General features: G+C 44.1%; 1 protein-coding gene across 3 annotated transcripts in view; it reads left to right on the top strand.

The window, feature by feature from the left end:
- The window catches only part of syt1a (synaptotagmin Ia), a 165,049-nt gene that overhangs the window by 112,048 nt on the left and 27,445 nt on the right, over window positions 1-25,556 (top strand). For 2 of the 3 annotated variants that reach the window (XM_047162342.2, XM_017493772.3), the window contains 2 exons: window positions 11,340-11,512; window positions 14,634-14,759. In XM_047162342.2, the coding sequence (XP_047018298.1) occupies window positions 11,340-11,512; window positions 14,634-14,759 (299 nt within the window). The remainder of the gene's footprint in view (window positions 1-11,339; window positions 11,513-14,633; window positions 14,760-25,556) is intronic. The other variant, XM_053688490.1, reaches the window with a different exon arrangement.

The raw sequence follows: 25,556 nt of genomic DNA, 5'->3' as shown, positions 1-25,556 counted from the left end.
CACGCCCACATTCACCGTCACACGCCGACATTCACCGTCACACGCCCACATTCACCGTCACACGCCGACATTCACCGTCACACGCCGACATTCACCGTCACACGCCGACACTCACCATCACACGCCCACATTCACCATCACACGCCGACATTCTCCGCCACACGCCGACATTCACCGTCACACGCCTACATTCTCCGTCACACGCCGACACTCACCGTCACACGCCGACATTCACCGTCACACGCCCACATTCACCATCACACGCCCACATTCACCATCACACGCCGACATTCTCCATCACACGCCCACATTCACCATCACACGCCCACATTCACCATCACACGCCCACATTCACCATCACACGCCCACATTCACCATCACACGCCCACATTCACCATCACACGCCCACATTCACCGTCACACGCCCACATTCACCGTCACACGCCGACATTCTCCATCACACGCCCACATTCACCGTCACACGCCCACATTCACCGTCACACGCCGACATTCACCGTCACACACCGACATTCACCGTCACACGCCGACATTCACCGTCACACGCCGACATTCACCGTCACACGCCCACATTCACCATCACACGCCCACATTCACCGTCACACGCCCACATTCACCGTCACACGCCCACATTCACCGTCACACGCCCACATTCACCATCACACCGGCATTCACCGTCACACGCCGACATTCACCATCACACGCCGACATTCACCATCACACGCCCACATTCACCAACACACGCCCACATTCACCGTCACACGCCCACATTCTCCACCACACACCCACATTCACCATCACACGCCCACATTCACCGTCACACGCCCACATTCACCGTCACACCGGCATTCACCGTCACACGCCGACATTCACCATCACACGCCGACATTCACCATCACACGCCCACATTCACCAACACACGCCCACATTCACCGTCACACGCCGACATTCACCGTCACACGCCGACATTCACCGTCACACGCCCACATTCACCATCACACGCCGACATTCACCACCACACGCCCACATTCACCGTCACACGCCGACATTCACCGTCACACGCCCACATTCACCATCACACACCCACATTCACCGTCACACGCCCACATTCACCGTCACACGCCGACATTCACCATCACACCGGCATTCACCGTCACACGCCGACATTCACCATCACACGCCGACATTCACCATCACACGCCCACATTCACCAACACACGCCCACATTCACCGTCACACGCCCACATTCTCCACCACACGCCGACATTCACCACCACACGCCGACATTCTCCATCACACGCCGACATTCACCATCACACGCCCACATTCACCATCACACGCCCACATTCTCCACCACACGCCGACATTCTCCATCACACACCACAATTCACCATCACACGCCCACATTCACCGTCACACGCCGACATTCACCGTCACACACCACAATTCACCACCACACGCCCACATTCACCATCACACGCCGACATTCTCCATCACACGCCGACATTCACCGTCACACGCCCACATTCACCATCACACGCCGACATTCACCATCACACGCCGACATTCACCATCACACGCCCACATTCACCAACACACGCCCACATTCACCGTCACACGCCCACATTCTCCACCACACGCCGACATTCACCACCACACGCCGACATTCTCCATCACACGCCGACATTCACCATCACACGCCCACATTCACCATCACACGCCCACATTCTCCACCACACGCCGACATTCTCCATCACACACCACAATTCACCATCACACGCCCACATTCACCGTCACACGCCGACATTCACCGTCACACACCACAATTCACCACCACACGCCCACATTCACCACCACACGCCGACATTCTCCATCACACGCCGACATTCACCGTCACACGCCCACATTCACCATCACACGCCGACATTCACATCACACGCCGACATTCACCGTCACACGCCCACATTCACCGTCACACGCCGACATTCACCGTCACACGCCGACATTCACCGTCACACGCCCACATTCACCGTCACACGCCCACATTCACCGTCACACGCCGACATTCACCGTCACACGCCGACATTCACCGTCACACGCCCACATTCACCGTCACACGCCGACATTCACCGTCACACGCCCACATTCACCGTCACACGCCGACACTCACCATCACACGCCGACATTCACCATCACACGCCGACATTCTCCGTCACACGCCGACATTCACCGTCACACGCCGACATTCACCGTCACACGCCGACATTCACCATCACACCGGCATTCACCGTCACACGCCGACATTCACCATCACACGCCGACATTCACCATCACACGCCCACATTCACCATCACACGCCCACATTCACCAACACACGCCCACATTCACCGTCACACGCCCACATTCTCCACCACACGCCGACATTCACCACCACACGCCGACATTCTCCATCACACGCCGACATTCACCATCACACGCCCACATTCACCATCACACGCCCACATTCTCCATCACACGCCGACATTCACCATCACACGCCGACACTCACCGTCACACGCCGACATTCACCGTCACACACCACAATTCACCACCACACGCCCACATTCACCATCACATGCCGACATTCACCACCACACGCCCACATTCACCATCACATGCCGACATTCACCACCACACGCCCACATTCACCATCACATGCCGACATTCACCACCACACGCCCACATTCACCATCACACGCCCACATTCACCATCACACGCCGACATTCTCCACCACACGCCGACATTCACCGTCACACGCCGACATTCACCGTCACACGCCTACATTCTCCGTCACACGCCGACATTCACCGTCACACGCCGACATTCACCGTCACACGCCGACATTCACCGTCACACGCCCACATTCACCGTCACACGCCGACATTCACCGTCACACGCCGACATTCACCGTCACACGCCGACATTCTCCACCACACGCCGACATTCACCGTCACACGCCGACATTCACCGTCACACGCCTACATTCTCCGTCACACGCCGACATTCACCGTCACACGCCGACATTCACCGTCACACGCCGACATTCACCGTCACACGCCCACATTCACCGTCACACGCCGACATTCACCGTCACACGCCGACATTCACCGTCACACGCCGACATTCTCCACCACACGCCGACATTCACCGTCACACGCCGACATTCACCGTCACACGCCGACATTCACCATCACACCGGCATTCACCATCACACGCCGACATTCACCATCACACGCCCACATTCACCAACACACGCCCACATTCACCGTCACACGCCCACATTCACCATCACACGCCGACATTCTCCATCACACGCCCACATTCACCATCACACGCCCACATTCTCCATCACACGCCGACATTCACCATCACACGCCGACACTCACCATCACACGCCGACATTCACCATCACACACCCACATTCACCATCACACGCCCACATTCACCATCACACGCCCACATTCTCCATCACACGCCGACACTCACCATCACACGCCGACACTCACCATCACACGCCGACACTCACCATCACACGCCGACATTCTCCATCACACGCCGACATTCACCATCACACGCCCACATTCACCACCACACGCCGACATTCTCCATCACACGCCGACATTCACCATCACACGCCCACATTCACCATCACACGCCGACATTCACCGTCACACACCACAATTCACCACCACACGCCCACATTCACCATCACATGCCGACATTCACCACCACACACCACAATTCACCATCACACGCCGACATTCACCGTCACACACCACAATTCACCACCACACGCCCACATTCACCATCACACGCCGACATTCTCCATCACACACCGACATTCACCACCACACGCCCACATTCACCATCACACGCCCACATTCACCATCACACGCCCACATTCACCATCACACGCCGACATTCACCATCAAACATGTTACATTTTTCCCAAAATTTACAAACAGTGAATCATGTTAATACTTCAGTCCCTTCGTTTTCTTATTAAAATGTATTTGAGGAGGGCAGACAGGTTACCGCTCTCTCGCTCTCTCGCTCTCTCTCTCTCTCTCTCTCTCTCTCTCTGTTCATCTCTGCGTGCTGTATAACATGTCGTCGTGCCGGGGTTAATTGACCAACAACAATCTGTCACAACAAATTAGCCGGAGTTGAGGCACATTACTCCGTGGATCATTTTACGCCGCCTGACTTTTCTCTCTTTTATTTTCTCTCTTTCAAGCAGCAACTCGTGTCTTTTAGGATTTTAGGACTTACTTCAAAAAAAGAAAATCTTACAGCGATGACGTTAAGGAGCTTTACGTCAAATCTCCAGTGTCCATTTTGTCCTAAAACATCAAAATGTTTTTTCAGACAGACGTCAAATCTGAGAAAAGGGAGGATTGTCTTCTTTTGTTCAGCCGTCACATCCGATAAGAGAAACGAGATAAACCCGAATACCATACAGAGACACTGAGACACTGAGAACGATTTCAGTGTGTGTCTGTGTGTGTGTGTGTGTGTGTGTGTGTGTGTGTGTGTCCTTGAGGACACGAGTGGAGAGTTATTTGGGACGCAGCAGGAAGATGTTTTAGTGAGACGCTTCAAGTTGGCCGAGGATGTGGATCCAGCTGTGAAACACATCTATGCATTCCCACTGTGTGTGTGTGCGTGTGTGTGTGTGTGTGTGCACATGTATAAGAGTGTGCATAAGAGTTTGTGTGGTCGAACAAGAGATAAGCGACGTTTCAGATGGAAGCACATGCTTGCGTGGCGCTCTCTCGGGAGAACACACGCTCGCACAATGGAGTTAATTAGCAAACGCTTCAGTAGCTTTCAGGGACTCGGGCGCTTTTAATTAAGAAACACAAAAGTGTCTTTATGAGTGACACGTTGGTGATGAAGGAGATACTCCGAATTTTACAGCGCTACAGTGCAAACTATTACGCCGGAGAAGTTATGAAACAATCGCGTTAATGGGCAAAGCATTAAATTGGAATGAAGCAGTTTGGATAATTAGAAAAAGAAATGGTAAATGTTCTCATCAACTCAACACACCAGCGCAATTACTCCAAATATCATTCCATCTTTTATCATGAAGGTGTCCGTGCGTCGCTCGGCATCGGGAAGCACAATGTGTTGGTTGTTTGTTGTGTTTTCTTGTCATTTCCTTGTATTTCCTGCACTGAAATGCCTGATGCGTGATATTCTGCATCTACATCCCGTACAGGTCAATCGTAGGTGTAGTGCTACTCACCATAGTCCATCTGTTCCCTCACACAAAGTATTAGCACTCCTCCCCCCTGCCCATCACTGGAAATGGAGCACCACTGAGCAGATATGATTTGGACGGTGGTTTATTCTCAGTGCAGCCATGACTCAGAGTTTTGGAGGTGTGGCTGGCATTTTAAACACTTCACCGTCACTTCTGAGCTGGAAAACAAATCAAAACAACCTCCTCTAACAGCCAATGGGAAGCAAACTGAGGTGTCGCTCCTCCGTGAGTGCTTTCACGTCTGCAGTGTTTATCCTGTCTGAATGGGAATCTGGGATGTTCTCCCTCTCAGTGCGCTTCTTCAGGCACGTGAGAACACGGCGATGACACTCGGGTCAGAGAGCGTTTGAGTTGTAGTGGTCTCCGCCTGCTTCCGAGTGAACTCAGGTGTGAAAGCGATTTGACTCGGCTGCAAAAAGTGAATCGTTTTGTACCTCACGCTGATTCAAACGGACTAACAGTGTTTACTTACTAACACTAATAAATGCGCTGTAATGCGGCCGCATGACTAGACTCGTTCTGTAATGGGCTGAAGAAGAACTTAGGGAGGGAAAGAAAAAGCTAGGTGAGTGGGAAACGATGGTAGTTAGCAAAATAAAAATCATAACACTAGCAAGCGGAAGACAAAGCTGGTGAGAGAGAGAAAAACCTAATGAGCAAAGCTAAGTGAAATATAAACCTGTCCTGCTGAAAAAACAACCACAAAAGAAACCCTCATAGAATTTGTAATGGTTATAATGGGAATTGTATTGGTTTTAATGGAAGCTCTAATGGTTGCTGTGAGTCTTTTTCTGTGAATTTGTTGCCTTCTATTGGTGACATGTTATGTCTAGTTGATACCATTAAGGACCACTAAATGGTAATTATTTTACCGGTTAGCTGATGGTCTGTAATGGTATCTGTAGTGGAAGCTATTAAAATTTCTGTGGAGGTTTCTATTGGGTTTTTTTTCAGCAGAGTAGTGAACAGAAGATAAAGATAAACCGAGCAACTTTAAAACTTTAAAAAGCTAACATTCGGACCAAAAAACCTGCAAATGACTAGCGAGCAAGTTTTGAAAACGTAGTGAATGGAGGACAAAGTTAGCGCGCAAGAAACAAATCTAGCGAGCAGAAGACACGAAAGAATAAAACCTAGAGAACGGAAGATAAACCTAGCAGGAAGAAAACAAAAGCTAGTGAGCAAAAGAAAACCTAATCTGCGAAATGAACTAAAAAATTATAAAACAGGCAAAATACAACACTAACTGGCTGAATGCATCTTCGCGGAAAGGTTCAATACCATGTTTCATGAACACTAATGCATAATTACACAGAGCGAAACACAAACTCATCTACATGCTCCATCATGCTAGTTCATTGGGGGATTTTTTTAGGGCATGCTAGGCTAATCAGATATCTTAGCCTCCGAAAAAATCTCACAATTTTATTGTTTCTGAGCGTTAAACAGTGGTGAAAATCCAAATCCTCAGGTTTTGGTGATTACCGGCGCGCGGTGGTGAGTGTGGGGGCAGCTGTGTGATGGTGGGTCGGTGAAGTGAGAGAGAGAGAGAGAGGTGAGAGCAATGAATCAGAGGGACAGATGGGTAATTATGGACTGAGGAATTGCTTCTCCAAGGAAATCTGCTGATTGACAGGAGTGACATTCAGAATGGCTCCTGATTTCCAGCTGTTAGAGTGATGTGTGTGTGTGTGGGGGTGTGTGCGTGTGTGTGTGATCCTACCTTTTTATAAATCTAGGGAGAGACATGATGGAGCCACGGGCTGAAACCCTGCTGCATTGTTGTTGTTTTTTTCTTCCTTCTAGTTTAAAATCGGAAGAAATTATTTTGACTACTGAATCTTTTCTCAGTAATTCTATATAAAAATGTAATTCTATGTAAAAATTAATCATAATTTAATGGACGAAGCAGTGTTCATTTGGACAAGTATTCCTTCATGTAGGTAAAACTGAAATACATTTAAATCCGAGTCTCTGTCAGTTTAAATCCGAGCTCCAGTCAGTAGCTCGGATTGTGATCGCGAGCTAGCTAGTGGAGGACGAGCCTAGCGAGAGCGAGATAAATCGAGCAAAGAAACTCAAATCTAGCAGACGAAAGACAAAACTAGTAGGTGGATTAAAAACTTTAACCCGCGGCAGAAAAACCCTACAGAGCATAAGACGAACTTAACAAACAAAAACAAAACCTATCAGGTGATTTTTTTTAAAAAGTGAGCAAGCGAGTGGAAATAAAGCTGGGAGGAAAAACCCGCAAGCGAAGATAAACCTAATTATAAAATAAATGAAAGATAACGCTAGTGCACAGAAGGCAAAACTATCAAACTAGCAAGCCAAAGATAAGCTAACAGGCTAATTAGCTTTTTTATTTTATTTACATCATTTTATTTATATTTTTTCATGTTGAGTGTGGAACCATCAGCGGTGCATAAAACTTTTATAACCTTTAAAAAAAATCACATAGTTTCATCAGAATTAAAGATTGAGCCGGTCTGAACTTCCTCATCAGTTCTACTGAGAAATCTATTTTAATGTTCTGAACACCATTATCAGGAGAGCAGACTCGTCCTCGTCCCTCATCCATCACGGGGCCGACGGTGAGATCCGGGTACTGCGACGGTACTTCAGACCATCGCTCACTGTTTTTCTTCGCAGGAGAGCTCGCATCGATTTTGTCAACAGTCCATTGATTTTTCTTTTTCTTTCCTCCCGTCTTTCTCTCCGTGCGAGCGCTGTCTGAGGGAAACGCTAGCAAAGCTCATCCTCCAGAGACCACGCTAACTTATTCTTCCCTCATGACAAAATATATCAAGTTTCTAAAATTGGAAAAGACTAAGTTTCTACCTCAAAAAATAAACCTAAGAAAAAGTTTGTAGGCAGTTATGTTGGCGTCTGATGCTGCTAGGTCAGAGTGTCTGAGTGCTTTATCACGCAATGCTGCTGAATCCTAGATGCTGATTGGTCAGAAGGAGTTGCACATCACAGGTTTATATTACCCCCGTGCCCGTTCTAATATGTTATCGTTTCTATAGCAACGGCTCGTTCACAGGGACTCGTACTGTGGACGCTGTAATCGATGATTGAATCAGAGGTTTCTGTAAGGAGATGTTTATTTCACAATGATGGAAGGAGTCTCCAGCGTCAGCGCTTTGTAACAGTCAGACGTTTTACGGCATTTTCCGGACAGAGAAGTTTCCTCGCGGTTTCTCGGTAACACGCCGAGCGGCGTTTTATTTGTCATTAAGAGAGAAAATAAAGCGAGGGATGGTGAGGTAACGAGTGTTTATAGCTGCTATAACGTAAGTGAGAACAGGAGCTAACATTGAATGTAACTATAAATGGATAAAAAAATAAATCAGGTTCTTTAATAAATTGTAAAAATGCCATTGTTGTCATTCCTGTGTTGGAAAAGGAGAATAAAACAGTTGGGAATGTGCTGTTATCAGAAAATAATCAACGTCAGGGTCGTAGTCTTAATTCACTTCCTCACACCACATCACTCAGTATTTTAGCGCATAACATCAACACACGGTGCGTTCAAAGTTCAACTATAAGCTCGTGTAGACACTCCCACGGATCTACAGCCAACCAAACCGTCCTTCATGTTTCACCTCTCTGATGTGCGGCACTTCAAAAACAATTTACTTGAAAAACTTTCACAACGGGTGAAATTCGGCGTGTTTGTTCGTAGGAATTTGTGCTCTCCGTCTTTGTGTAAAGAAGACTCCTCGATCATTAGGTGCTTGGTGTTCTTGGTGCACTGGATTTTTCTTATATAGAAAAAATCGGCGGATTAATTCCAGCACACAAGGAGGCGTGTCCCGAGTGTCTACAGCACGTTGTGCCATATAACACGGCTGGTTTTAGCTCAGACGTGTCTCCTGCGCGTGGCAGGAGGCTGTTAGTCCTGTCTCTGTGCAGAGGAGGACAGCAGCGTGTCTTCGCCTGTCAGCGCAAGCTAAAGCTGTAAGCTGTATTTAATCAAAGACCGACTCTAAAAAGTGTTTACTTCCTGTCTGGAGTCGATGGTTCTATTGTTAGAGGTTGATGTGGAAAAGCAGAACTTTCTCTCCTGTGTGGGCTTCGTTCTTGCCTGAATGACATTTTTTAGATATCTTCTTCCCTCAAGAGGAAAGACTCATTTAGGACAAACACCTCAGTCGCTGATTAAATAAACCCTTCACTGCTGGTGATTGGCACAAAAGGTTCTTCCTGGCCAAGGCAGAACGCCGGCATTTGTTATTCTCACTAAATTGGCCGGGGGCACTCGCTCGAGGGTTTAAACTTCTCTGTTTGTGTCGAGATCATTAAGCGGCCCCTGTCTAGACAGCAACGTCTTCTCTTTTTATTGATCAAAGTGCTGTTAGCGGTAGACGGAACACCGCTTCCTCTCTGACTCGGTAACGACGCGGCATTACAAAGCACAAATAATGCAGCTCTGGAAAAATGCCCTTTAAGGAAATAACGCAGAGTGGTATTGGTATACTGCTTATAAATTTGTAATGATAGCTATCTTGGTAAAAATTCAGAGCACTTAACGCTAAACCTATTCCAAACAAACCAGATTAAGTCAGCAAATAACGCAGCCCAGGAAAGAACGAACATAAAACACTTTGGCTCAGGTTCCAGTGCTAGTCACTTAATGGAAATGCTAATTATAGTGGACGTTATGCTTCTCATCCTGATACGTACAACCACTCCAAAGCGAAAGCTTACTCAAAAACAACCAGGTAATTCATTATGGCAGCCATTTTGTATTAGTCTCCGTTGCTTTGTGCTAAACTGGAATACTCGTGCTAGTGGAGATTATTTTACTCATCCTCATGGGTACAGTTATATTAGACCAAAACCAAACTTTATCCAAAAATATCTGGCGTACTTCGCAGCCATTTTGGCTCAGGCTCCAGTGTTAGTCATGTACCGCTAAGGCCTCTGGGGGTGCTATTACTTATTCAGATGTTTGCTAGTTGATTAGCACACTGATTTTGGGGACTAGAATTAAACTTCAACTCAAATAATTATAGGCTAAATGCTACCAACAAAGAGTAGCATCCATAGGTTCCATGTTCCAAGACCCCAAGAGTATTACAACAAAAAAATCTAAAAAGGAAAATATGATTCTGGGAACATGGAACCCTGAGAATGCAGGATCACGGAAAGGTAAAATAAGTCTGTGGGAGCATATGACCCTGCAAAGATAAGCTATAGGAGTTCAAGTTCTTTTTAAAGAACATAATCTTGAGAACGTAGGGCCTGGGAACATAGGAACTTATAAAACAGGACCCTGAGAACAACCCTGGGAACATAGGAACCCGGAAACAAGACCCTGAGAACATTGTGGCCTGAAAACATAGGTCATTGGAATCATAGAGGCCTGTGAATAAAGGAATATAGGAACAGGACCTTGAGAATCTAGTGGCCTGGGAACATATGACTTTTGGAACAAACAACCCTGGCCACATAGGAACATGGGAACAGGATCCCTAGAACATAGCCAACTGTGAACATACGGCTCCGAGGATTCTGGGAATGTAGTTCGTGGGGACATCAGAATGTCTGAACTTGATCCTGAGAACCTAGTGGCCTGAGAACAACCCTGGGGACATAGAAACTTGTAAACAAGGCCCTGAGAACCTTGTGGACTGAAAACATAGGTAATTGGAATCCTAGAGGCCTGGGAGCATAGGAACATCTGAACAGGACCCTGAGAAACTAAAATCATAGAGCATACAGTAGAACCTTCTGAACACAGATCCCTGGTAAATTAGGAACTTAGGAACAGGATCCTGAAAACCTAGTGGACTGGGAACATAGGAAATTGGGAACGTAGAAGATGGGGTATATAGGAACTGGAAAAGCTCATGTTTTTTTTTAAATGACCATGAGAACCCAATGATTTGGGAATAGGAGCTTGAGAACCTCATAGCTGGGGAACAAGACTCTCAGGTCCTTGTGGACTGAGAACACAGATACTCTCCCATCCAATACTAACGTCGATTTTTGTTTCTATTGAAGTGCCATCATGGGCCATTGTGGCCATTGCGTTCGTTGCTGTGGTCCTCGTCGTGTCCTGCTGCTTCTGCATCTGCAAAAAGTGGATATTCAAGAAGAAGAACAAGAAAAAGGGCAAGGACAAGGGCAAGAACGCCATCAACATGAAGGACGTGATAGACGGAAACAAGACGGAGGTAAACACACTTTCGAAGCGCTATGCATCCAGCTTTGTCTTGTTTAAATCAGTGGAGAATGCATGAGGACACTGATGCTGAATTTATTCTAGCACTTTCTATCACTGACTTGCATTGTAATGCTATTTGGCTAGAAGTGTTTACATTAAATCTGCTCTCATAAACGCACTGATACACTAAAATGTCTGTTAATGCTGTTGCTTGACTGCTGACTTTAATTACAGGATTGAAAACCTGGCATGGTAAATGGCACAAACGCGTAACAAGCCTGCTTTCTGTTAGCTAAACATATACATTTTTACGTTCTGTACGTTTCTGTTTGGTTTTATTTCCCTATTTTTTTGGAGTGCTGCATATTATTATTGCTATACTATGAAGTGGGATCAACCCAGAGAAATGACAGTAGCTAATTAGCGCTGGGTAGCGAGAGCAATAACGAGGCTCGCCCCCTTTTTTAACAACGCACCCACAAATTACAGCACGGATTGTAACAGCGGCACTCTGACCTCGCTTTGCATACTAATTGACATATAACACACACTATGACACACTTTTAAATGAATAATTGACAAAGTCGCCTTAATTTCCAGTGTAAGGACTCGGAAGGCCGGAATCGCTTTAATTCGGATCCGCAATTGAAGACGCACTCTTTTAAAGTCTCTCACGCCGATTTAAAAAGCAGACACTCACGCTATTAGCACTGATGTTATTTAATTAGTCCTGTATTTAACAAGAAAACTGAGTGAGTTCCAATACTGGTTTAAACACATCCTGTGACTCTGGGAATATCGTGTCCTTGGAACATAGGACCCTGGAAAGATTCAGGACTTTGAGGGTTTAATGCTTTGGGAATATAGGATTCGGGGAAGTTAAGATTTTATACATTTAGGAGAAGAATTAAGGATTTGGGGAGTTCTGGACTTTGGCTATTTCGGCCGAGGAGAAGTCAGCAAGGTTGTGTTAAAGATGGAATTGGAACAAAACCTACATTGTGTCAGAGAGCATTCACATTATTAGCGATAATCTTCACTCCTAACCTTCGCCACGGTCATGTGTTATAAAAAGAGCTTTGAGTTTGTGATTGGTCATTTCTCCCGGTGCGCCCATACACATGTGTTTGCCCTGTGTGTTTGTGCGGTGTGTTTTAATTTGTGTTTCTTCCTTCTATGTCCTTCCTTATCTGTGTTTTGATGACTTTTCGGGATTGGCACTGGCGGTAGGTTCCTAATTGCTGTTGGATCTTCTTTAGCCTGCTGCGATGATGTTGTTTAGCCTCTTGACTTAAAGCCTTAGAGAGAAATGTGTAATTCTGCATACTGTACGTGTCTAGCTACACTATATATGTGTGTAACGCTGGGTATGCACATATATATGTATAAATATATACACATGAATGAATATAACGCACTCGGGTTACGCTTGGACGAGGCTGAACCACATTGATTTCTGATTTATTTAGGTTTTTTGTTTTTTGGACGGAGAGGGTTTTGAGCCATTTAGATGTACGTTTTGTAGTCGCAGCCCCTCATTTCACCCACTTGAACTTTCGACTCTGACAATCCGTCCAGCGGGAAAATACCAGTCGACTCATTAGCTGTACAAATTATGCAAAAAGCTTTTTCACAATGACCGCCATGATCTTTGAATCCTCGAGACACTCTTTTTCAAATCGCACTTCTTTCTCTGGGCTTTCAAAAGGTCAAGAGAAGATCAGAAAAGATAGCAGATGATCAGGAAACATTTTTTAAAATCTTTTTTTTTACAGTTTCATCAAGTAACAATGTTATTATGCAGAAGGAACATGCTGAACTTTCACCAGGCTTTTATTTATATGGCAGGCGCTTTTATCCAAAAGAGACCAAAATCAATCCAAACCAAATGTTGTCTAACAGCCTTTCAACCACGCGTGTTTTACTTTTCTATGTTTCTACTGGAACTGTAATGCCCGATAGTTCCAATAGTTCCTGGGTTGCAGAAAGTCCACACACAGGAGCAGGAATTCAATTTTGCCCATGGTGAAGAAATACGAAGATGAAGAAATACGTCTGAAGAACGTTCCTGAGATTAAGTTAAAGGTCTTCCTCACCTCCTAACAGTGGCTCTCTGGTAGGCCCTGGATTTGAACCATCTGGGTACTATCAGAGCACTTATCTGCTCAGATACTTCTATTGTGTCAACATTTGGTCATATTGATGAGCTAAAATGTCACATGACATTTCTTTACTTGTCAGAGCTGAGCTAATCAAGATTTTCCTTTTCCTTTCAAAAATGACAAATCAGTTTGCTAAGCAAGCCACCGCAAGCCTTCAAGAATAATGCGAAATGTATAAAAATTGTAGCTCAAACATCCGAGCGCGAAGTCTTGAAGGAAAATCTTAATTAGCCGTTAAGGTCAAATGTGAAGAACAGAAATCAATTTTGTTCAGCCTTTTCACTCTCACAAAATATTAACCTGACAATTAATAGGACAGGCCCCATGTTTGTTACCAGCCCTTTTGGGGTGGTTTTTTTTTCTGTATTTTCTTTTTTTTTACAACTTCCTGCTAGCATGATGCAGAGGGTTCAGGGGTCACTGAGAAAACCTGTTTTGGGGAACGAGAATGCCATGCATGCTTTACTGACAAATCTAGCATAAGATCGAGATGTTTAATACACTGAATGAGAGTTTGAGCACGTTTGAGCCGTCACACTTCAGACTAGCCAGAAATGAACGAACGCGCACTTACACCACACTCCACATCCCTTCTTCTGATTTTTTTCCCATGCCTGAAACATTCACAAAAAAAATTATCTGCTTCTGAGAAGCTCGATTTCCCAAAATGCTTGCGCCCTCCCCCCACTCCCCCTCCTCCCATTACACTCATCCTCTTTACAAATCATCTGGTGATTGATTTTATATTTGGCTACGCTGTAGAGGCACCCGAAAATGCTGATGGGGATGGGATGGGGGTCCATGATTCGGGGTTGAACTCCACCACCAAGCATGTCGTGGTGTTGATCACTGTGGTGTTTTTAGTGCTCGATCCCTTTAAAAGAGGTTTATACAGGAGACGATGGCTTGGCGGCTCAGCTTCAGGAAATGGGGCCAAGCGGACTGACTCTTGGTGGATGTCTCCTTCAGGCTCTGAAGGACGAAGACGAAGTGGAGACCGGACTCTCAGAGGGTGAAAAGGAAGCTGAGCCTAAGGAGCAAGAAAAACTGGGCAAATTACAATACTCACTGGATTACAATTTCACCGAGAATACGGTAAGAACCCCCAACTTGCATCAGTATTGTTTAAAGTGATCACGATAATCACTGAAAAACCAAAACAAAAGATATCCTGACAGATTATTAAGAACACTCGGTCTATCTGATACACATAGACCACGTAAACTCTTTAATGCTGCAGTCTGATTGGCTCCTGGATCACTTCCTGGATTACAGGAAATACTCCCAGTGTCGTTGAATTTAGCAAAAGCTTTAAGTTATCAAACAAGAGTCTTGTTTTAAAGAATTACTGGTTTGCCGACGGACTACGGGAAAATCTGTTATTGTTTGTTTGCACTGTCAGTCATCAGCATTTTTACATTCACACACTTCAGGGTGTTAAAAAGGCAGTCTAAGCGTATTAGAACCCACTGAATACAGGACGTTCTGATAATAGTTCTCTGAGTTTACTCCTCACACGGGGCACCAGTACCATCGATCTACCTGGTTAAAAAACCCCTCTCATTAATTATGCTCGGAATTGTAATCTTAATTGAGCCATAATTGTAAGAAAAATGTCAACGATATTTAAGAACTATGACCTCCTTTAATCAGTATTGTTCTCGGTTAATATTTCATTTCTGCTTTTAATCAACTTGCCATAAATTTGTCTTTTTAATTTTCAGTCAAACGTCCACTGAAATGAAAGTGCATGGTTAGTGAGACTGATTATTTAATATCGTTATCCGTCTGTACGTTAGTCCGTGAGTTTAAATCCTGACACGGAACGGCTAATGAATCTTTTCTGATTGAGTTTTTGTGTGTCTTTACTTCTTCACAACTGCAGGATTTTCTGCAAATGTCCCGAAACATTAAACCACAGTGAGAAGTAATGTAAATAGGATTCACCTGGTGAAAAATATGATTCGTTTGAATCAGGAAGGACGCAGTACAGAGGAAGCTGAATTTGCTTCCAGTTATGGTCAATGTTGAGGTGAAATTTGACCCTTGAATTTGCAGACCTTGAAAGCCATTAAACGAGGGGACGGGCTGTGGTATCTTCGCTCTGTATTGTGGAGCAGTCATACTAGACCTCTGCTGTAGTAAAAACCTTCGGCTAGTAAAAGCTAAAGGTGATGCAACACACACCAAATGAACCTGGACACTTGCTTAGCTGCTGTTAAATTGTTAAATCACTATTATCATTCTTGGACAAATCTGGGTTCTGAAGCAGCATCCAGGATCGACTGAAAGTTCTTCCTCATCCTTTAATAAAGTGTTTATTAGACTGTCTTTCCTCCTTTTTTCTCTCGAGCTGATGAATGTTCTCGTAGCTGACGGCAGTTAATTGAGGGGGAAAAGTGCAGCAGCTAACCTTCATAAACAAACCTGACAGGATGAGATGATCTACGCTCAGCCATCACACAAACAATTGAACCTTGACAAAACTATCAGTTCTGTTTTTGTCTGGGTGTGTAGAGTGTAGTGTGTAGTGTGTAGAGTGTAGTGTGTAGAATGTAGTGTGTAGAGTGTAGTGTGTAGTGTGTAGAGTGTAGTGTGTAGAATGTAGTGTGTAGAGTGTAGAGTGTAGTGTGTAGAGTGTAGAGTATAGTGTGTAGGGTGAAGTGTGTAGTGTGTAGTGTGTAGAGTGTAGTGTGTAGAGTGTAGGGTGAAGTGTGTAGTGTGTAGTGTGTAGAGTGTAGTGTGTAGTTGTAGAGTGTAGTGTGTAGTGTGTAGAGTGTAGTGTGTAGTTGTAGAGTGTAGTGTGTAGTGTGTAGGGTGAAGTGTGTAGTGTGTAGTGTGTAGAGTGTAGTGTGTAGTTGTAGAGTGTAGTGTGTAGTGTGTAGAGTGTAGTGTGTAGTTGTAGAGTGTAGTGTGTAGTGTGTAGAGTGTAGTGTGTAGAGTGTAGTGTGTAGAGTGTAGTGTGTAGGGTGTAGTGTGTAGTGTGTAGTGTGTAGAGTGTAGTGTGTAGAGTGTAGTGTGTAGAATGTAGTGTGTAGTGTGTAGAGTGTAGTGTGTAGAGTGTAGAGTGTAGGGTGTAGTGTGTAGTGTGTAGGGTGAAGTGTGTAGAGTGTAGTGTGTAGTGTGTAGAGTGTAGTGTGTAGAGTGTAGTGTGTAGTGTGTAGAATGTAGTGTGTAGAGTGTAGAGTGTAGAGTGTAGTGTGTAGGGTGAAGTGTGTAGAGTGTAGTGTGTAGTGTGTAGAGTATAGTGTGTAGTTGTAGAGTGTAGTGTGTAGTGTGTAGAGTGTAGTGTGTAGTTGTAGAGTGTAGGGTGTAGTGTGTAGAGTGTAGTGTGTAGACTGTAGTGTGTAGAGTGTAGTGTGTAGAGTGTAGTGTGTAGTGTGTAGAGTGTAGTGTGTAGTGTGTAGAGTGTAGAGTGTAGTGTGTAGTGTGTAGAGTGTAGAGTGTAGTGTGTAGTGTGTAGAGTGTAGAGTGTAGTGTGTAGGGTGAAGTGTGTAGAGTGTAGTGTGTAGTGTGTAGAGTGTAGTGTGTAGTTGTAGAGTGTAGTGTGTAGTGTGTAGAGTGTAGTGTGTAGTTGTAGAGTGTAGGGTGTAGTGTGTAGAGTGTAGTGTGTAGACTGTAGTGTGTAGAGTGTAGTGTGTAGTGTGTAGAGTGTAGTGTGTAGAGTGTAGTGTGTAGAGTGTAGTGTGTAGTGTGTAGAGTGTAGAGTGTAGTGTGTAGGGTGTAGTGTGTAGAGTGTAGTGTGTAGTGTGTAGAGTGTAGAGTGTAGTGTGTAGGGTGTAGTGTGTAGAGTGTAGTGTGTAGAGTGTAGTGTGTAGAGTGTAGTGTGTAGAGTGTAGTGTGTAGAGTATAGTGTGTAGTGTGTAGGGTGTAGTGTGTAGAGTGTAGTGTGTAGTGTGTAGGGTGTAGTGTGTAGAGTGTAGAGTGTAGTGTGTAGTGTGTAGAGTGTAGTGTGTAGTGTGTAGTGTGTAGAGTGTAGTGTGTAGAGTGTAGAGTGTAGTGTGTAGGGTGTAGTGTGTAGGGTGTAGTGTGTAGAGTGTAGAGTGTAGTGTGTAGAGTGTAGTGTGTAGAGTGTAGAGTGTAGTGTGTAGAGTGTAGTGTGTAGTGTGTAGGGTGTAGTGTGTAGAGTGTAGAGTGTAGTGTGTAGAGTGTAGTGTGTAGAGTATAGTGTGTAGAGTGTAGAGTGTAGTGTGTAGGGTGTAGGGTGTAGTGTGTAGAGTGTAGTGTGTAGAGTATAGTGTGTAGAGTGTAGTGTGTAGAGTATAGTGTGTAGAGTGTAGAGTGTAGGGTGTAGAGTGTAGAGTGTAGTGTGTAGAGTGTAGAGTGTAGAGTGTAGTGTGTAGTGTGTAGTGTGTAGAGTGTAGGGTGTAGGGTGTAGGGTGTAGAGTGTAGAGTGTAGTGTGTAGAGTGTAGGGTGTAGTGTGTAGAGTGTAGTGTGTAGAGTGTAGTGTGTAGAGTGTAGCGTGTAGTGTGTAGAGTATAGTGTGTAGAGTGTAGTGTGTAGTGTGTAGGGTGTAGTGTGTAGTGTGTAGAGTGTAGTGTGTAGAGTATAGTGTGTAGAGTGTAGTGTGTAGAGTGTAGTGTGTAGTCACGCCTCAGCTCAGCCTCAGTTTCTCAGTTCAATCAGTTATTAAACACTCAAATCTTTATTACACCACAGGACTTCATAATCAGGATATGAAGGATGTGTTGAATGGATGAGGATGGATGGGTGGATGGGTGGATCAGTAGATGAATGGATGGGTGGATCAGTAGATGAATGGATGGATGGGTGGGTGGATGGGTGTATCAGTAGATGCATGGATGGGTGGATGGGTGGGTGGATGGGTGGATCAGTAGATGGATGGGTGGGTGGATGGGTGTATCAGTAGATGCATGGATGGGTGGATGGGTGGATGGATGGGTGGATCAGTAGATGCATGGATGGATGGATGGGTGGATCAGTAGATGGATGGGTGGATGGATGGGTGGATCAGTAGATGAATGGATGGATGGATGGGTGGATGGGTGGATCAGTAGATGAATGGATGGGTGGATGGGTGGATCAGTAGATGAATGGATGGATGGATGGGTGGATCAGTAGATGAATGGATGGGAGGATCAGTAGATGAATGGATGGGTGGGTGGATGGGTGGATCAGTAGATGAATGGATGGGTGGGTGGATGGGTGGATCAGTAGATGAATGGATGGATGGATGGGTGGATGGGTGGATCAGTAGATGCATGGATGGGTGGATGGATGGGTGGATGGGTGGGTGGATGGGTGGATCAGTAGATGAATGGATGGGTGGATGGGTGGATCAGTAGATGAATGGATGGGAGGATCAGTAGATGAATGGATGGGTGGGTGGATGGGTGGATCAGTAGATGAATGGATGGGTGGATGGGTGGATCAGTAGATGAATGGATGGGAGGATCAGTAGATGAATGGATGGGTGGGTGGATGGGTGGATCAGTAGATGAATGGATGGGTGGATGGGTGGATCAGTAGATGAATGGATGGGTGGATGGGTGGATCAGTAGATGAATGGATGGGTGGATGGGTGGATCAGTAGATGAATGGATGGATGGATGGGTGGATCAGTAGATGAATGGATGGGTGGGTGGATGGGTGGATCAGTAGATGAATGGATGGGTGGATGGGTGGATCAGTAGATGAATGGATGGATGGATGGGTGGATGGGTGGATCAGTAGATGCATGGATGGATGGATGGATGGATGAATGAACACTGCTATAAATGAATGGATGGACACAATGAATGGATAGAAGAATGTGTTGAATGGATAAAGACAAACAGATTGATGGATGAATGGATGGATGGTTGGATGGATGGATAAATGAACTGATATATGAACAGATGGAAAGATTAATACATGGATCAATGGATGGTTGGATGAGTATAGAAGTACTTTATTCAGTATAACTTCAAAATATGATATTAAGGACACTCATATCCTGACATGCAACAAAAACACATTTTAATTTCATTTCATTTTAGTCGTTTCGGGTAAAACACAAAATAAAAATGGATGACTCATCCTGCACTCTGGGACGTGTCCTAAATTTGGGCCTAATTAAATGCTCTATCTTCGAGTCCCAGACCATAAAAATTCATTCTGACGCTTCCAGATGATTTTTTTTTTTTTAATTAAAAACATCAACATTTAGAACCAAATCATGATCTTTTCATACATGCACTGGATGGATGATTATAATAATAGTGAGCCGAGTGTGGGTTTGGTTAAAGGCTTTCCATTCCAGGTTTATTATTCAGTTGTTCTCACTGCGCTGAGGAAACACTGCAGGAGGAAACAGTTGGGGTTCATGCTGATCTGCACAGCTCTGAACTGTGATCAGACACTGAAGCAGCATCAGTATGACCCAGATTCATCTCACAGTGTATACACACTATAAGACACACACACACACACACACACACTCGCACACTCTCGCACACACTCTATAATGCTGCATTTGAATTTTGCAGAATTTCTGACCTGCACCTCAACCTTAATCAGGAACTTGGGACCGTCTCCTCAACCCCGACTTCAGCCAGTGACATCAAATCCCCATGGCCGCTCACAGTGTTAACACTAAACACAGTAGCACCTCTTAGCTTTAAAGGAGTGATAACGTACATACAAGTATGAGCTTTAGATCAATCAACGTACAGACATATCCGCTTCTCATAGCTATAAGACTGAATCTACAGTTTGTTGTTTAGAGGAGCAAAATACTGTACACATCACGCATCACAGTTAGCGGGCTAGCTTCTGGCTAACCAAAGACAAACATGGAGGCGTCTGTAGGCTTTGTGGGGGGTTTTTTCCACTTTGTTGCTCAAACACAGGGAGGTCGTAAATGAGGTAGCTCTGAGTTCCAGCTTCCTGCAGCGTAACACACACACACACACACACACACACACACACACACACACACACACAGGAACTGAGATGTTTCTCCAGTGAATGGATGTATTCTATATTTCTATATCTATTCTATATTCTATTATATAGATAGATAGATAGATAGATAGATAGATAGATAGATAGATAGATAGATTCTTTAGATGCTCTACTGGAAGTGGTATTATTAATAAATGCATGGATAAAGGGATGGATGGATAAATAGTTGGAGAGATACATAGATGTATAATAATACAGTGTGTGGTGTGTAAAGCAGATAAATGATGTGTAGGGAGTGGATGGAGTAGATGAGTGTATGTTGAGCGAAAGACTGAGAGTGAGATCGGATCCACTAACGACCTGTATCTGGGTTTATTTATTAGCTCGCTAATGCCTAGCGAAACATATCAGGAGTGAACATCCGCACCGATTACGCTGCTCTGCAAACGAGAAATAAATTGTTTTCCACCCAAAAGTTCCTTCCCCCGTGAAAAATGTCTTGCCGCTAGTAATTTCAGCCGACTGCCTCCAACATTCTGTGGACAAATTGAGCCGCGCTCTCCCGCTGAGAAAAAGAAATACAGTCATGTCTCTTGTCTCTGAGTGTGTGCTACTTTCACTGCCTGCAGAGTCGGAGCAGGGGATTATGGGTAAAAATCTCATCATCTGAAGCTCACGCACACACAAAGATGGGAATTCTACTGCCAGCAGATACGTGAAATAAATTTGTGACAGATAGATGAATGGATAGAAGGATGGGTGAAAGAATGGATGGACAGATAGAAGGGTGAGTGAATGTACTGAGGGATGTGTAGAAGGATGTGTGGATGGATGGATGGGAGAGTTGAAGAATAGATGGGAAGGTGAGTGGGTGGATGGATGGATGGATGGATAAAAGAGTGGGTTAATGAATTGATGGAAGAATAAGTTGAGTCTAAGAATAGATAGCTGGATGGATGGATGGATACACAGGTGTCTCCACTAGAGGGCGCTCCCAGTACAGTCAAGTTTACTTACGGAGCCACAGATGAAGCCCCAGTCAGGACAGAAGAAGCCACTGTTTGGCCCACTTGACGTTTACAAGACATATTTCGTCTTTAACATAACTAATATCCATTCATCCTGCCAGCGCTCCTTCAACCCTTCATTAAATATTCAGAACACGTACGTCCAGGAGCATACGGATCGATGTACAGAGACACTTCTGTTTCAGACATCAGCTGAGGAGAACCTTCTATTAATTGGAGTCAACTGAAGAAAATGAAAAGAGTTCTTGGTGCACTCAGATGTTAGAACCTGCCTGTGAATGATTTATGAAATATTTAATAACAGAACACGCAAACGGAATTGTTACTCTAATTGTTTCTGTAACGATAAGCTAGAACCTTACGATAGGATAGAACCACACAGTAAGCTAGAACACAGCTGATGAGAACTGAGATATTATGATTTGGAAGCATCGTTACTGAACAGTCCTCAAATACAGAGTGAGAGACAGAGAGAGACAGGCAGACAGAGAGAGAGAGCGAGAGACAGACAGAGACAGGCAGACAGAGAGAGAGAGAGACAGAGAGAGAGAGAGAGAGACAGACAGAGACAGGCAGACAGAGAGCAAGAGAGAGAGAGAGAGACAGATAGAGACAGGCAGACAGAGCGAGAGAGAGAGACAGAGAGAGACAGATAGAGACAGGCAGACAGAGAGCAAGAGAGAGAGAGACAGATAGAGACAGGCAGACAGAGAGAGAGAGGGAGAGAGACAGATAGAGACAGGCAGACAGAGAGCGAGAGAGAGAGACAAGCAGACAGAGAGCGAGAGAGATGATTTAGGTTGATGGAGAATGAGTGGGTGACGGAGAGATAGAGAGAGAGAGAGAGACAGAGAGAGAGATGATTTAGGTTGATGGAGAGTGAGTGGGTGACGGAGAGATAGAGAGAGAGAGAGACAGAGAGAGAGAGAGAGACAGAGAGAGAGAGAGAGAGAGAGAGAGAGAGAGAGACAGTGAGAGAGATAGAGAGAGAGATGATTTAGGTTGATGGAGAGTGAGTGGGTGACGGAGAGAGAGAGAGAGAGAGAGAGAGAGAGAGAGAGAGAGAGAGAGACAGTGAGAGAGATAGAGAGAGAGAGAGATGATTTAGTTTGATGGAGAGTGAGTGGGTGACGGAGAGATAGAGAGAGAGAGAGAGACAGAGAGAGAGAGAGACAGAGAGAGAGAGAGAGACAGTGAGAGAGAGAGAGAGAGAGAGACAGTGAGAGAGAGAGATGATTTAGGTTGATGGAGAGTGAGTGGGTGACGGAGAGAGAGAGAGAGAGAGAGAGAGAGAGAGACAGAGAGAGAGATGATTTAGGTTGATGGAGAGTGAGTGGGTGACGGAGAGAGAGAGAGACAGTGAGAGAGATAGAGAGAGAGAGAGACAGAGAGAGAGAGAGAGACAGTGAGAGAGAGAGAGAGAGAGAGAGACAGTGAGAGAGAGAGATGATTTAGGTTGATGGAGAGTGAGTGGGTGACGGAGAGAGAGAGAGAGAGAGAGAGAGAGAGACAGAGAGAGAGATGATTTAGGTTGATGGAGAGTGAGTGGGTGACGGAGAGAGAGAGAGACAGTGAGAGAGATAGAGAGAGAGAGAGAGACAGAGAGAGAGAGAGAGATGATTTAGGTTGATGGAGAGTGAGTGGGTGACGGAGAGAGAGAGAGAGAGAGAGAGAGAGAGAGAGAGAGATGATTTAGGTTGATGGAGAGTGAGTGGGTGACGGAGAGAGAGAGAGACAGAGAGAGACAGAGAGAGAGATGATTTAGGTTGATGGAGAGTGAGTGGGTGACGGAGAGAGAGAGAGACAGTGAGAGAGATAGAGAGAGAGAGAGAGACAGAGAGAGAGAGAGAGAGATGATTTAGGTTGATGGAGAGTGAGTGGGTGACGGAGAGAGAGAGAGACAGTGAGAGAGATAGAGAGAGAGAGAGAGACAGAGAGAGAGAGAGAGAGATGATTTAGGTTGATGGAGAGTGAGTGGGTGACGGAGAGAGAGAGAGAGAGAGAGACAGAGAGAGAGAGAGAGATGATTTAGGTTGATGGAGAGTGAGTGGGTGACGGAGAGAGAGAGAGACAGCTGTAATATCAGGTTGATGTTGAGTGATTGAGTGTGTGAGGGAGACAGACAAGCGGAGAGAGAGAGAGACAGCTGTGTGAGTGACAGGTCAATCTGAGCCTGATGATCAATCACGCCTGTAACGAGTATGTATGTGACCCTTATCACCGTGTTAACCCTTAGAACCCGATGTGTTCCAGGTTTTCTCGGGTTCTCGAGTTCAGAACTCATTACAGTTTACGTGATTTAACATTTTCCTCCATCACTGCCACGCGGAACCACGAGAGAACCTTCAGCTGCGTGAATCACACTCGGACTGCTGGACTAATAATAATAATAATAATAATAATAAACATACTAATAATAATAATAATAATAATAATAATAATAATAATAATAATAATAATAAACATACTACTACTACTACTACTACTACTAATAATAATAATAATAATAATAATAAACATACTACTACTACTACTACTACTACTAATAATAATAATAATAATAATAATAAACATACTACTACTACTAATAATAATAATAATAATAATAATAATAATAATAATAAACATACTACTACTACTACTACTACTAATAATAATAATAATAATAATAATAATAATAATAAACATACTACTACTACTACTAATAATAATAATAATAATAATAATAATAATAAACATACTACTACTACTACTACTAATAATAATAATAATAATAATAATAATAATAATAATAATAAACATACTACTACTACTACTAATAATAATAATAATAATAATAGTAAACATACTACTACTACTACTACTACTACTAATAATAATAATAATAATAATAATAATAATAATAAACATACTACTACTACTACTACTACTACTAATAATAATAATAATAATAATAATAATAATAATAAACATACTACTACTACTACTACTAATAATAATAATAATAATAATAATAATAATAAACATACTACTACTACTACTACTACTACTAATAATAATAATAATAATAATAATAATAATAATAATAAACATACTACTACTACTACTACTACTACTAATAATAATAATAATAATAATAATAATAATAATAATAATAAACATACTACTACTACTACTACTACTACTAATAATAATAATAATAATAATAATAATAATAAACATACTACTACCAGTTTACTACCAGTTTACATGCGCAAACTCAAAACTCAGCAACCTTTAATGACAACGCTAATCTATTTCTGCTCTGATCGAAATCTCGACTAGCGACATGCAGCAGCAACACAAACAAACAAACAAACAAACAAACAAATAAATAATTAAATAAATAAATAAATGAATGATCCTGGCGAGGAGCGGTCGTGTTCAGAGCGCTCCTGACTGGCTGATTTCAGGTTCTCGAGTCTTTCGGTTGAAAAGCGCATTGTGTTTCAGACCACACTTCCTGACACGGGGGTGTTTTAGCCCAAGGCACGACGCCATTTCACTCTGAAGTCTGACACGCGATACCGAGATCGACACGTCCTATAAACACACGTGTCGAACTCATCGCCCCCGTCTCCGGCTCGCGGCCTCGTTTCATTCCACCTGCACAACCTTGCAAGATATATATATATGTATATGTATATATTACTACATACCACAGCGCAAAAATCCCTTGAATCTGATCATACTGATATAATATTTACCCGCTGTTTCCTGTCCTAACGTTACAATACAGCAAATATAAGATTATTAAACCCGTTTCTACTCATTTCCAGTTTAAAATAGTCCAGAAAGATGAGAAATCTGCCGTTTTAAAAAGTAAAAATATGTAGAAATGAGTTTGAGACTTGTCCCTGAGGTGTATTGTAATCGCAGAACAGAAACCTGACTGTATTTAAGATATCTTCTCTCGCT

This window comes from Ictalurus punctatus, chromosome 19, assembly GCF_001660625.3.
Source record: "Ictalurus punctatus breed USDA103 chromosome 19, Coco_2.0, whole genome shotgun sequence".
Classification (NCBI taxonomy): Eukaryota; Metazoa; Chordata; class Actinopteri; order Siluriformes; family Ictaluridae; genus Ictalurus; species Ictalurus punctatus.
This window is presented reverse-complemented; position numbering and strand designations above follow the sequence as displayed.